Genomic DNA, 12,223 nt, shown 5'->3' with positions numbered 1-12,223 from the left:
AAAATTACATTTTTGCAATAAAGCTAAAATAAATCATTTTTATATAAAGAGTTTGGATATCCATGTATGTTAATAATCTAATATGTAACTCTTAATCTGCTCTTTCAGTGGAAACTCCAACACCCATAATTATAACACGGGTTTCTGTTATCCCAGAACATACAATCCTTCAGACATCAAAACCCAAACCTTCCACTTCTGCTTCTGATATCTCAAAAACCTGGCGGGTTATTGCACCCAAGGTACCTCCAGTAGACCTTCAAACCCCGCAACTACCACCTGCTATCATTGATGTTCCTCAGTTTCCTGCTGGGGTTGACCCCACAGTATGGGAGGTGAGTGTATGGCGGGGAAACAGCGGTAGTCTTGTCCAAAACAATGCATACCAAATGCGTTGGCGCTCAGATTACCTGATGGACTTCAATGGAGTACGTGGAAGTGTGGTGTGCATGTACTGTAGCTCCACTCTTACTGTTCTCAAAGAGAGCAGCATCAAAAGACACATTGTTCAAAAGCATCCACATACAGGGAACTTCAATGCTGAAGAGAAGGCAGCAATTATACTGGACTGGGAGAATAAGTTGTCTGAATTAAAGAGGATGTCAGCAAAATCGAACAAGGATGGAATAGTTATTGGAGGTAAGCATTATGACGGATATTCTGGTTTTACCAGGAAATTTTCACATATAGAGTTGGAAGGTATTCTCGTATGTCAAAAAAAAAGAAAACAACCCAAAACTATATTGTCAGGATAGAGGTGTCCTCTATCCAAAATAGTGTTGAGTGGCTATCAAATACTTGAGTCGGGTATACCTGACACAATTTTCAAAAAATAATCTTGAATCAGAGCAGCAGATACTGACTCCCATTGAAATCAATATTACTGCTACTAAGTTGACCTCTGAAGAGGAGGGTGGGTGGGTGGTTGGTTGTGTGTTTCTATGAATGTGGCTCAGTTGTTAGCATGGTTGTGTTTCAGTGCTGGGGTCCTAGGTTCAAATCCCATCATGGACTTTAAAAAACTCCATCCAGAAGGATGTTGCTCTTGGTCAGATTTGAATCTACAACTCCCAACAGTGCTAACAACTGACCCACTATACTTGTCTGTTCTGAACAACAACAAGAATAAACAATCCAGATGTTGTCCTTGGTCAAATTTGAATCTAAATCTCCAGCACTACAAAACATCTGTGCTATCGGTATCACCTGAGCCACCACACCTGTCCCGGAAGAGGAAAATTACACGAAGATTAAATACAAAGAGAACATAAAAACAACAACCATTTGTTGAACCTTGAACTCCAGCACTACAGGCAGCAATGCTAACAGCTGAGCCATCACACTTCTTTTTTTCCTCATCCAGAGTAAGAGAAGAACAAGAGTAATAAACACAAAGTGATCATACAAACTCAATGCAAATGTTGTTGATGATCAGCCATGAATGCAGAACCTCAGTGCCACAAGACGACAGTACTAGCCACTAAGCTTCTTCCTCCTCCCTTTTCCTGATTCTGCTTAGGAGAAGGAGAAAAAGGAGAAGGAGAAACTGTTTGGGCAAGAATACAAAAAGAAAACAATAGAAAGGATACTATTGTAGGCATTTACTGTAGGCCATCTGCACAAGCAGAAGATATTGATGAACTCATTCTACATCAGATGGCCAAGTTCTCAAAAAAGCACGACATAGTGATTATGGGAGATTTTAACTATCCAGACATTTGTTGGGAATCTCTCTCAGGTAAAAGTAATGGATCCAACAAATTCTTATCCACTCTTACTGACAACTTTATCTTCCAAAAGGGAAAACAAAGGGATCTGCTATCTTGGACCTAATTCTTACCAACAGGGAGGGAATGGTCAAGGAATTAAGGGTGGCTAGGACCTTAGGAGGCAGTGATCATGCTATTCTTGAATTTTTGATGATAAAGGGAGGAAGACCTAAGAAAACTCAGACCTCAAGGTTGGATTTCAGAAAGGTAGATTTTAATGAACTCAGAGGGTAGGAAAAATCCAATGGCTGGATGTTCTTAAGGACAGAAATGTCCTAGAAGGTTGGGAAATATTGCGAAATGAGCTTCTCAAAGCACAATCGTTACAATCCGTAGAAAAAGGAAGAATGGGAAGCATTTAAAGAGACCAGCATGGATGAACAGAGAACTTGCACACATGTTTAAAAAGGAAGAAAACTTTGTTTATCAAATGGAAAGACAATGGAATATCCAAAGAAGAATATAATGCAGTCTGCAGAAACTGTAGGGCAAGTGTCAGAAAAGCTAAAGCTAATAATGAATTGAGGCTTGCAACAGAGGCCAAAAGCAATAAAAAAGGATTTTGGCGGTATGTCAAAAGCAAAAGGAAAGTCAAAGATGCTATTGGATGCTTACAAGATGAAAATGGTGAATTGGTTAAGAATGATGTTGAGATGGCCACACTTTTTAAAATTCCTATTTTGTATCTGTTTTCTCTCAGAAAGTAGATGGAACATCAACTGATCTTCCCTGTGCTATTGGGGGAATAAAAGAATACAGGCCATATATAAGTAGAAAGATGGTGAGGGAACACTCAGCTAACTTAAATGAATTCAAGTCTCAAGGTCCGGATGAATTCCATCCTAGGATACTAAAGAAGCAGCGGAGGTAATTGCTGAACTTCTCGCCATATTCTTTGAAAATTCCTGGAGAACAGGAGAAGTCCCAGAAGATTGGAAAAGGGCAAGTGTTGTCCCTATCTTCAAAAAAGGGAAGAAGGTGGATCCAGGAAACTACAGGCCTTTGAGCCTGACTTTTATACTGGAAAAGATCTTTGAACAAATTATTAAACAGCATGTATGCAAGTACTTGGATATAAATGCAGTAATTAACCAGAGGCAGCATGGGTTTGTAACAAACAAATGACCGACTGGATTGATCAGTGAAATGCAGTGGATATCTTGACTTTAGTAAAGCATTTGACAAAGTATCTCATACCATACTTATTAAAAAAAATGACCAAATATGGGATTGGCAAGGCAACTGTTAGGTGGATTCAAAACTTGCTGAGTGATAGTACTCAAAGAGTGGTCATAAATGGCTGTAGATCCAAGTGGAAGAATGTATCAAGTGGGGTACTACAAGGCTGTGTCCTAGGCCCTGTGTTGTTCAACATTTTTTATCAATGATCTGTAGGAGGGAATTGATGGGAAACTGATCAAATTTGCAGACGACACAAAGCTAGGAGGGCTAGCAAACACTAGGTAATAGAGAGCGAGTTTTCAAAAAGATCTAGAAAAGCTTGAACAGTGGGGGTCGATTAACAGAATGGTATTTAGCTAGGAGAAATGCAAAGTCCTACATCTGGGCAAGAAGCAGCACATGTTAAAAAGACTTGGGTGTATTAATAAATCATAGGCTGAACATGAGTCAACAATGTGATGCAGCAGCCAAAAAGGCTAACACAATTCTGGGATGAATTAAGAGAAGCATAGAGTCTAGATCACGTGAGGAATTTTCCCCTCTACTCTTCCTTAGTCAGACCTCATCTGATATACTGGGTCCAGTTCTGGGCACTCCACTTTAAAAAAAAGAGTATAGACAAACTGGAGCAAGTTCAGAGAAGAGTTACCAAGATGATGAGTGGTCTGCAAATCATGTCCTATGAGGAATGGTTAAAGGATCTGGGAATGTTTAGGTTGCAAAAAAGAAGGCTGAGAGGAGACTTAATAGTTGTCTACAAATATCTGAAGGGCTGTCACAGTGTATAAGGATTAGCCCTATTCTCATTTGCACAAGGAAAGACCAGAACTGGGATGAAACTGAAAGGGAGGAGACACAGATTAGATATTAGAAAAAACTCTGACAGTGAGGGTGATCAATGAGTGGAACAGGTTGCCATGGGAGGTGGTGAGTTCTCCTTCAATGGAAGTGTTCAAACAAAGGCTAGACAAATATCTGTCTGGGATGATTTAGTGAATCCTGCACTGAGCAGGGGGTTGGACCAGATGACTCTGGAGGTCCCTTCCAATTCTACCATTCTAGGCTTCTATGTGTGGAATGATTGAGCTGGTTGGGTGTGTATTGCTCCAGTCAGCCAATTATCACCAATCAGCTGCTTCTAGAGAGGACTCCCTGGGGTTTAAGTTGTCTTGTTAAAGTAGGCAACGAGGGCCCTTGTCGTGAGCTTATGTATCTTGGCCAAAATACGAACCAATAGCTCGTACTTAAGCTATTACATCTGCTTATGCATGTTAGTATTTGAAGTAAGTGTTTTGCTGTTTGCAGTCCTCGTTGGATGTCTGCTCGCAAGTCCCATTTGCAGTTCAATTTATTATGGTGTTCAGCATGTATGCACATTCCCCTGTCCAAATCCTTTCCCTCCAGCCTTCTATTTGCATTTGTCCTGGGCATGGTGGCATTACGCTCAGGTCGGAAGTTACAGCTGGGTTCCTAAGCTCAAATCTTTCCAAGGACAACATTTGCATGGATTTTGTATGTTCGTTTGTTTCTGTCACCTCCAGAGAAAGAAAGACGAAGCATAGTGGCTGAGTTGATAGCATTGCTGCCTTGCAGTGCTGGAGCTCTAGGTTCAAATCTATCCAAGGGCAACATGTGCATAGTGTTTTATGATCTCTTTGTGTTTATTCTTACTGTTCTTCCCCTCTGGAGCAGAAATCACAGTTGTGCTGGTTCAGTTGTTAACACTGCTGCTTTGTAGTGCTGGAGTTCTAGGTTCAAATCTGATAAAAGGCAACCTCTGAGTGGAGTTTTGTCAACGTTCATGCATGTTATCTTTGATGGGACTTGAGCCTAGGACCCCAGCACCGAAAGGCAACAGTGGTAACAACTGAGAAACACACATACCACTCTCTCTCTAACTTTTATTTGTAAAATGATTTTCTGGCGATTTTTGCTAAAAATCAGTTTGGCGGTGACACAATCTGATATTATTGCCCAGCCAGTCATGATAAGCAACACTAATCCAAAATCCCTAAAGCATGGTTGGCTTTATTCTTCAAATGTTTATAGGTGCTGTAGTATTATGGATGTCTCTGTTGAAAAACGTATTGTTTCCAGTAGCAACCTGTGCAGCTCTGCACTGTGATACAAACTTTAACTCCAGATCAGTAAATGATGGAAAACTTACTTACAGAGTAAAAACAAGCCAGTTCTTTAACCCCTTAGTGACAGAGTTTTTTTTTAGTTTTTCCATTTTCGTTTTTTTTTCTGTATACAAGCCTTGTAACAATGATTGGGTATTAAAAAAAAAGCTAGACTCCATGTACAGACAGCTGTTTCAGGGTATTTGCCCTTCATCAGTGTACAGTAGGAGTCTGGCTTTGCTTTTAATTCCAAGTCATTGTTACAAGGCTCTCCCGAAGGAGAAAATATAGAGTTTCTGATCTAAGTCTAAGGCCGGCACGGGAGTCTCATACCAGAAAGAGCTGGAGCCCTGCTGTCTATTGATAACAGGGCTCAGCTCTAACAACCGAGGGAAAACAGCCGAAAAATCTCTTATCTCCATACATTTAACCCTCTGCATACCACAGTCAGTAGCGACTACACATTTTTCCCCGTGAAGCACATAATAAATTCACATAATACAATGGTGCTTGAAAGTTTGTGAGTCATTCAGAATTTTCCATATTTCTGCTTATATTTGACCTAAAACTACATCAAAAGTCCTAAAAATAAATAGAATACTAAATCAGAGAAATGAGTCAAATATATTAAATTTGGTCATTTATTTTTTAATGAAAATGATCTAATATCACATATGTGTGAGTGGCAAAACTATGTGAACCTTGTAATTCGCAAATAATTTGAAGGTGATATTAGAGTCAGGTGTTTTCAATCAATGGAATGACAATCCTATGTGAGTTGCTGACTTATTTTATCATGGTCTGATCTTCCAACAAGTTTGTGGAAGTGTATCATGGTTCGAATAAAAAAATTTGATGGGGTCCTCAGAAGAAGAGTTGTTGATGCTCATCAGGCTGGAAATGGTTATAAATCCATCTCTAAAGAGCTTCAACTTCACCAATCCACAGTCAGGCAGATTGTGTATAAATGGAGGAATTTCAAGAACAGTATTACCCTCTCCAATAGTGGTTGACCAACAAAGATGACACCAAGAGCAAGGTTGCAAATCCAAAGGGACCTCTAAGAAACTAAAGGCCTTTCTCAAATTAATTATAATGTTCATGAGACCACCAGTCAGGAGAGCACTGAACAACAATGGTGTGCATGGCAAGATTGCAAGGAGAAAGCTGCTGCTCTCCAAAAAGAATATTGCTGCCTGTTTGACGTTTGCTAAAGATCACCTGGACAAGCCAGAAGGCTTTTGGAACAATGTTTTGTGGACAGATGAGATCAACATGGAGCTTTTTGGCTTAAATGAGAAGCATTATGTTTGACAAAAGAAAAACATTGCATTACAGCCTACAAATCTCATATTATCTTTGAAACACGGTGGTGGTAGCATTATGGTTTAGGACTGTTTTGCTGCATCTAGGCCAGGATAGTGTAGGATTACTGGTGGAACAATGAATTTTGAATTATAACCGTAAATTGTAAAGCAAAATGTCAGCACATCTGTTCACGAGCGGAATATCAAGAGAACGTGGGTCATGCAACAAGACAACGACCCACAGCACACAAGTCGTTTTACAAAAGAATGGTTAAACAAGAATAAAGTTTAACATTTTGGAGTGGCCAAGTCAAAGTCCTGACCTTAATCCTATAGCAATATTGTGGAAGGACCTGAAGTGAACAATTCATGTGAGGAAACCCACCAACATAACAGAGTTGAAGCTGTTTTGTTTAGAGGAATGGGCTAAAAATCCTCAAAACGGATGTGCAGGACTAATCAACAATTATCAGAAATGTTTAGATGCAGTTATTGCTGCTCAGGGAGGTCACCCTAGATACTGAAAGCAGAGGTTCATATGGTTTTACCATTCATAGATGTGATAGTGGATCATTTTCCTCAAAACATATATCACCAAGTCTAATTTTTGACTGATTTGTTTGATTTTGTTCTACTTGTCCACTTTTAGGACTTGTGTGAGTAGTTTTAGGTCACATATAAGTAGAAATATGGACATTTGCAGAGGGTTCACAAACATTCAAGCACCATGGTAAGTATTGCCGAATTTGTAATATCTCGAACTATAAAAATTTTAGTTATCCTGCAATGTGATTTATGTGAGATGAGAAAACCTAATCCCAAATTCCTGTTTTTCGTTTGTCTGCCTCTCAAGGTCAGGAAGGGTATTGTTTCTCCACTGAGGAGACCTGTAAGGCCATGCATGCTCCTCTAGGAGATTTATGTAAATGGAAGATGGAACAATGCCTCTGTAGTGCCACCTATTGGAAGGCGGCATTCCTGCAAGTCAATGTCTCACCTTTTAGGAAGCCTTGTAGCAAACCCTGAGAATATAAGCCAAAGCCAGAGTTTTCTGCCTTTCAAAAACCTTAATAAAAAGCGATCAAAAAGTTGCATGTACCCTAAAATGTGCTGATCAAGAGAATAAAGTTATGTTATTTATATCGCACTGTGACCATTGTAAAAACAATGGCAGAATTACTAAAGTGTTTCTTTTTTTGTTTTTTTTTTTAAATAATCGGCCCCCTCTTTTCTCCAAACACACAGTTTTGTATATTAATTTATTTGGTCTTTCTCATCTCTTCATTATTTCTTCTATTTCAGACCAGGGGTTGAGTATTGTAAAAGCACCAGATTGTGATTCTTTAGAAGCTGACGAAGAGGAGTCCAGCTGGTCTGGTGTAATGCCAGAAGGTAAAGGTGCTTCTTGGGAGTTTGCATTTGGAAGACTTCAGGGTAAAGTAAACGATCCCCGTAAGTATCAGCATGACCGCTGGAACCTAGAGTTCCTAATGGACTACACTCCAGCAAAGGATGGATTAATTTGCATGGTATGCGGCGCGACGCTGATGAATCCAAAAATCACTACAGTGAAGATGCACATCCAGCAGAAGCATCCGGATACAACGTACCTGAGTGATCAGGAGAAGGCTGTCGTCATGGAAGAGTGGGAGCAAAAAATGGCTGCAAGTAAAAAAGCAGCAGGACAGCAACAAGGCGATGATGAAATCTGCATAGAAATAAATGGTAAGCTGACTGTGTGGCTATATAGTGACTCCTAAAGGTTTTATAAAATACATTTCTTTTTAAATTTGTTACCAGTTTTCTCCAGGGTTTTAGCTCAGTGATTTTGTGACTGTATTATTCTGCTTAGTGAGGACACTTTTACATAGAAGTAAAAGCTTAACTCCATCTGTATAACCAGATTGAAGAGAGGTGAATTTCGCAGTGGATACGGCGATAAAAGTGACATGATGCAGAATTCAGTTCTGCATCACATGTCACTTTCCATACGGCAGCTTGGGGACAAGATTTTGAGAATCTAATCCAGTTTGCTGCTACTGTTAATGTCACAGAATTTTCGAGGGTCCGCATGTAAATACCGTGGCAAATTCTCCCCATGAGAACCCAGCATAACATTGTACATGTACAGCTTCAGAGCCATTGAGATCAGGGGTACTCAACTAGTTGTTGTAAAAGTCCACTTACTTGGGTCTGCCATCTGGTCCAACCGAACACCAACGGAGGTTAAATAAAGCATATGGAGCTACTTGCTATTTGATCTGAGGCACATGAGATTACTTACTATTGGGCTGTGTTTCCACATGGCTTTTTTATTCTGTTTTTATGGCATTTTGTAAGCATCTTTGATGTGCATACTTATTGCTTTCCCGTGAAACTGTGATTTTCAGCAGATTGGCATTAAAAAGGTACAGCACACTGAAATCATTGATCATTAATCAATTGGCCGAAAATTATACAACTGTGGTGTTTTGCATTAAAATGTGTTTTTTGCGGATTACATTTTTGATGTGCAGTTAAAGCGGGCCTCTAGCTTCAAGACAAAATTCTGTCCTGAGACCTAAGGGGAAAGATGTGTATTACCTACAGTTGTACTTTTCTGCCATACCTCAAATCCACTGTTTCCAAATCTGTTAGTTCAGGACCCCATTTTTGGCTATCCAAGATGACGACACAATCTTCAAACTAAGTAATCTCCACATTGTATTAGTAGTGTTGGACTACCAATGCACTATATCTGCTATTTGATTGGCCAGAGCTGCTCAAGTGACAACACTGGCCAGTCGGAGAGCAATGCACAGTGTATATTAGGTAGTTAGAAAATTGTGGTAGCCATCTTTGATAACTTAAAACGGGGCCCGAAACTTGTGGATCAGAGGAGTGATCTGCAGATAAGGTAGCCTCCTCCATGGAAAGAATTTTGGCCCAAAACCAGAGAGTCAATTTAGCAGGCACATAAAAATGGCAGTGGAAACGCTGTGAAATCATGCTACAAATGCTTAGTGGAAACCCAGCCTTAGGGCTTATTCAAACGATCGTATATCAGTCGGGTTTTCACGCCCGACCAATATATGCTGCCCCTCTCTGCAAGGGGAGGAGACAGGACAGGAGCTAAGCCCCCCCCTCCCCCCCCCCCCCCCCGTCCCGCCCCTCCCATTGCAGAGAGGGGCAGCGTATATCGGTTGGGCGTGAAAACCTGACCAATATACGATCATCCGAATAAGCCCTTAACGTGAGGCACAAAGGATTACTAAATTTAAAGGGGTGTTCTGGGACTTTTACTATTGATGACCTATCAAGTCATTAATAGTTGATTGGTGGGAGTTCGATGCTTGAGATCCCATCCGATTAGATGATTGTCAGACATTCTCATTGATGGTTACGGCTGGAAGTGTAATAGCTGGCTCCCTCTGTGAACTCTTCACATGCTGCGATCTACATAGATCGCGGCAGGGAAGGGGTTAACAGCGGGGGTCGCTTTCCCGATGCACCCGCGCTGTTGCAGGGGAAGGCCGGCTATCAGTGATAGCCGACCCCCGCTGCCGAATAGCGCGAGATATCTTCTGATCTGGCTCTATCCTCAGGACGTAACTGTACGCCTGTTGCGCTAAGTACCTCCCTGCCAGGATGTACAGCTATGCCCTGTGGTGATTTTCTTGCGCTGCGAGAGTGAGTGAAAACGCATGATTATGAAACAAATGAATTTCAATGGTTACATTCTCATTTGCGATGTTTTCACTCATGCGATCCTGAGGGAGAGAAAAAATCGCAGCATGTCCTATCTTTCTGCAATATCTCACATTGATTTAATGCAGCTCTAGGAAAGAAAAAATATGTAAACTGTATACATGAAATCGCATGCATGATGGCTGCTATGACTGGGGTTCCCATAGGTTGCAAAGGGGCCTGTACTTTGGAGAAAGTTTTCAGCCGTTTAGATCAGGGGTTTATGGTTAACCAGTTGTGTGTCCCACCAGGAGGACTTGGATATCTCTTTGCATTGGGTTATCATTCTAGACCTTCTGAAATCCTTTATACCCTCAGCTTTTGTTGACAAGTGACTGTAATATATAAAACCTTTTTGTTTGTTTTTTATCATTTTATTGTTTGCAATTTCCAAACTATAATATCCTAATTGTGCGTATATTTTTTTCCTTAACACAGAAGACGCAACAAACTCTGAAACAAATGGATCAACTGTTGCAGCCAGCAGTCCCCATCCCGAAATTATTTTGCCAACCTTTTCCAAGACACCCAAATCTACCCCTTCCCTGCCACCCCCATGCAATAGTGCAAAGCGCAATTACCAAGTCCGTTGGCGCACGGAATTCATGATGGACTACGACTGCCGCCGTGAAGGTCTCATCTGCATGGTATGTGGTGGGACATTAGCCACACTGAAAGTCAGCACCATCAAGCGCCACATAGTCCAGGTACACCCTTATTCTGTCGATTTCACAGCTGAGGAGCGACAGAGGATCCTGGAGGCTTATAGTGAAATGGCACTACATTATATTCATTCTGAGGACTGTTTTAAAACTCAACCCCAAGAAGAAGTGAGAGGACGCAAGCGAAGGGCCCCTGCTGTGGAGGAGTCATGAATATCCCAGTAGTCCTACATCAATGTGTAAAGAAATAACCACCACCTTTGACTTGTTCTAATATGAATTCTTTGCACGTTAAGATGGTGTCATTTTCTGCCCAATTTACGGTCTTAATTCACCATTTCAGAAAACTGTATTCTAAGACTTACATTGGAACACCCATAATTCCTCCCTTGCTATCGGTGAACGTGCATCCTTTAGTTGCTTCTAGAAGTCTATGTTTTTGTCTAACTCTCCCTTTGCAAGCAGACTGTAACTATGCATACCGTAAATGTTTGTGGCTTTACATTTTCTAGCCACGTGTACCAGACTGTGAAATCATGGTCCATGAAGAGATTTCTTTTTGGTATAAAATACATGGTCAGCTATTTCCTTTATTTTTTATATGTACCAAAATGCTTTAATCCCAGCAACTGTATTGAGACCCTTCCACCCTCCCAAAATAAGTTCCATCTCCCATTGCTAGCAGTATCCTGCAGGGAAAAAAAAGTTTCTCAATCAAGTCTTTACTATGAATTTTGTTTGTTTGGAAACCTTAATGGAGGCATTTTATTAATTTTTTCAAACCTAATTACATTTCTTGCATTCTCAGAAAAGTAATTGGGGGGGGGCACTCGTAAATGTAACTTGTCTCAATGGGATAGTATGATAACAGCAATCATACTGCTGCTCTGGAATTTTGTTAAGCCCTATCAAAATCATTTCATCTCTGTTAAGGAATTGAGCATCTTGGAACATTGTTGCTGAATAGCTGCTTGAGTGATGATTTGACCATCTCCGATACGGAGAAATAAAAGAGTATAATGAACTTGTATTTACATGGCTTCAAAAAGGATTTGTTGGAGTTCTAAAACTTATTTCTTTATTAACCTGTCTCATTTGGGCTTTTATTGATGGGAAAGCATTCCCAATATTAAAGGGGTAGTTCCACAAAATTAAGTTATTCCTTATCCACAGGATAAGTGATCTCTATCTGGCCGTGCAAGAGCAACCACAGAGACCTCCCTGATTCACTGGATTGGGGTCCCCAAAGATTCCTAAATGATTGGATTGGCCGTGCAGTAGGGTGGCCCAAAAAACTCAACTTTTAACTACAAAGCAAAACACCTTCTAATTTTTTTCCTTTTAACAAACCTTTATTTGGGGCAGTTTCAGACTTTTATGTCTACGACAAGGTTGTGCTCAAAGACCATGAATTTTCAGACTTTTTACTAATGACGAAGAAGAAAAACAACTGT

The 12,223-nt window shown here is 40.4% G+C and overlaps 1 protein-coding gene across 3 annotated transcripts in view; it reads left to right on the top strand.

Annotated features, from left to right (window-relative positions):
• Positions 1–11,803, top strand: part of ZFTA (zinc finger translocation associated) — a 43,498-nt gene extending 31,695 nt beyond the window's left edge. For 2 of the 3 annotated variants that reach the window (XM_066582755.1, XM_066582757.1), the window contains 3 exons: positions 109–639; positions 7,684–8,106; positions 10,546–11,803. In XM_066582755.1, coding sequence (XP_066438852.1) covers positions 109–639; positions 7,684–8,106; positions 10,546–10,982 — 1,391 coding nt within the window. In that variant the 3' untranslated portion in view covers positions 10,983–11,803. The remainder of the gene's footprint in view (positions 1–108; positions 640–7,683; positions 8,107–10,545) is intronic. The other variant, XM_066582758.1, reaches the window with a different exon arrangement.
• The last annotated feature ends 420 nt before the right edge of the window (positions 11,804–12,223 follow it).

The sequence above is a fragment of the Eleutherodactylus coqui genome, chromosome 11, assembly GCF_035609145.1.
Source record: "Eleutherodactylus coqui strain aEleCoq1 chromosome 11, aEleCoq1.hap1, whole genome shotgun sequence".
NCBI lineage: Eukaryota > Metazoa > Chordata > Amphibia > Anura > Eleutherodactylidae > Eleutherodactylus > Eleutherodactylus coqui.
The sequence above is the reverse complement of the archived record's forward strand: the minus strand, read 5'-3'. Positions and strand labels throughout refer to the sequence as shown.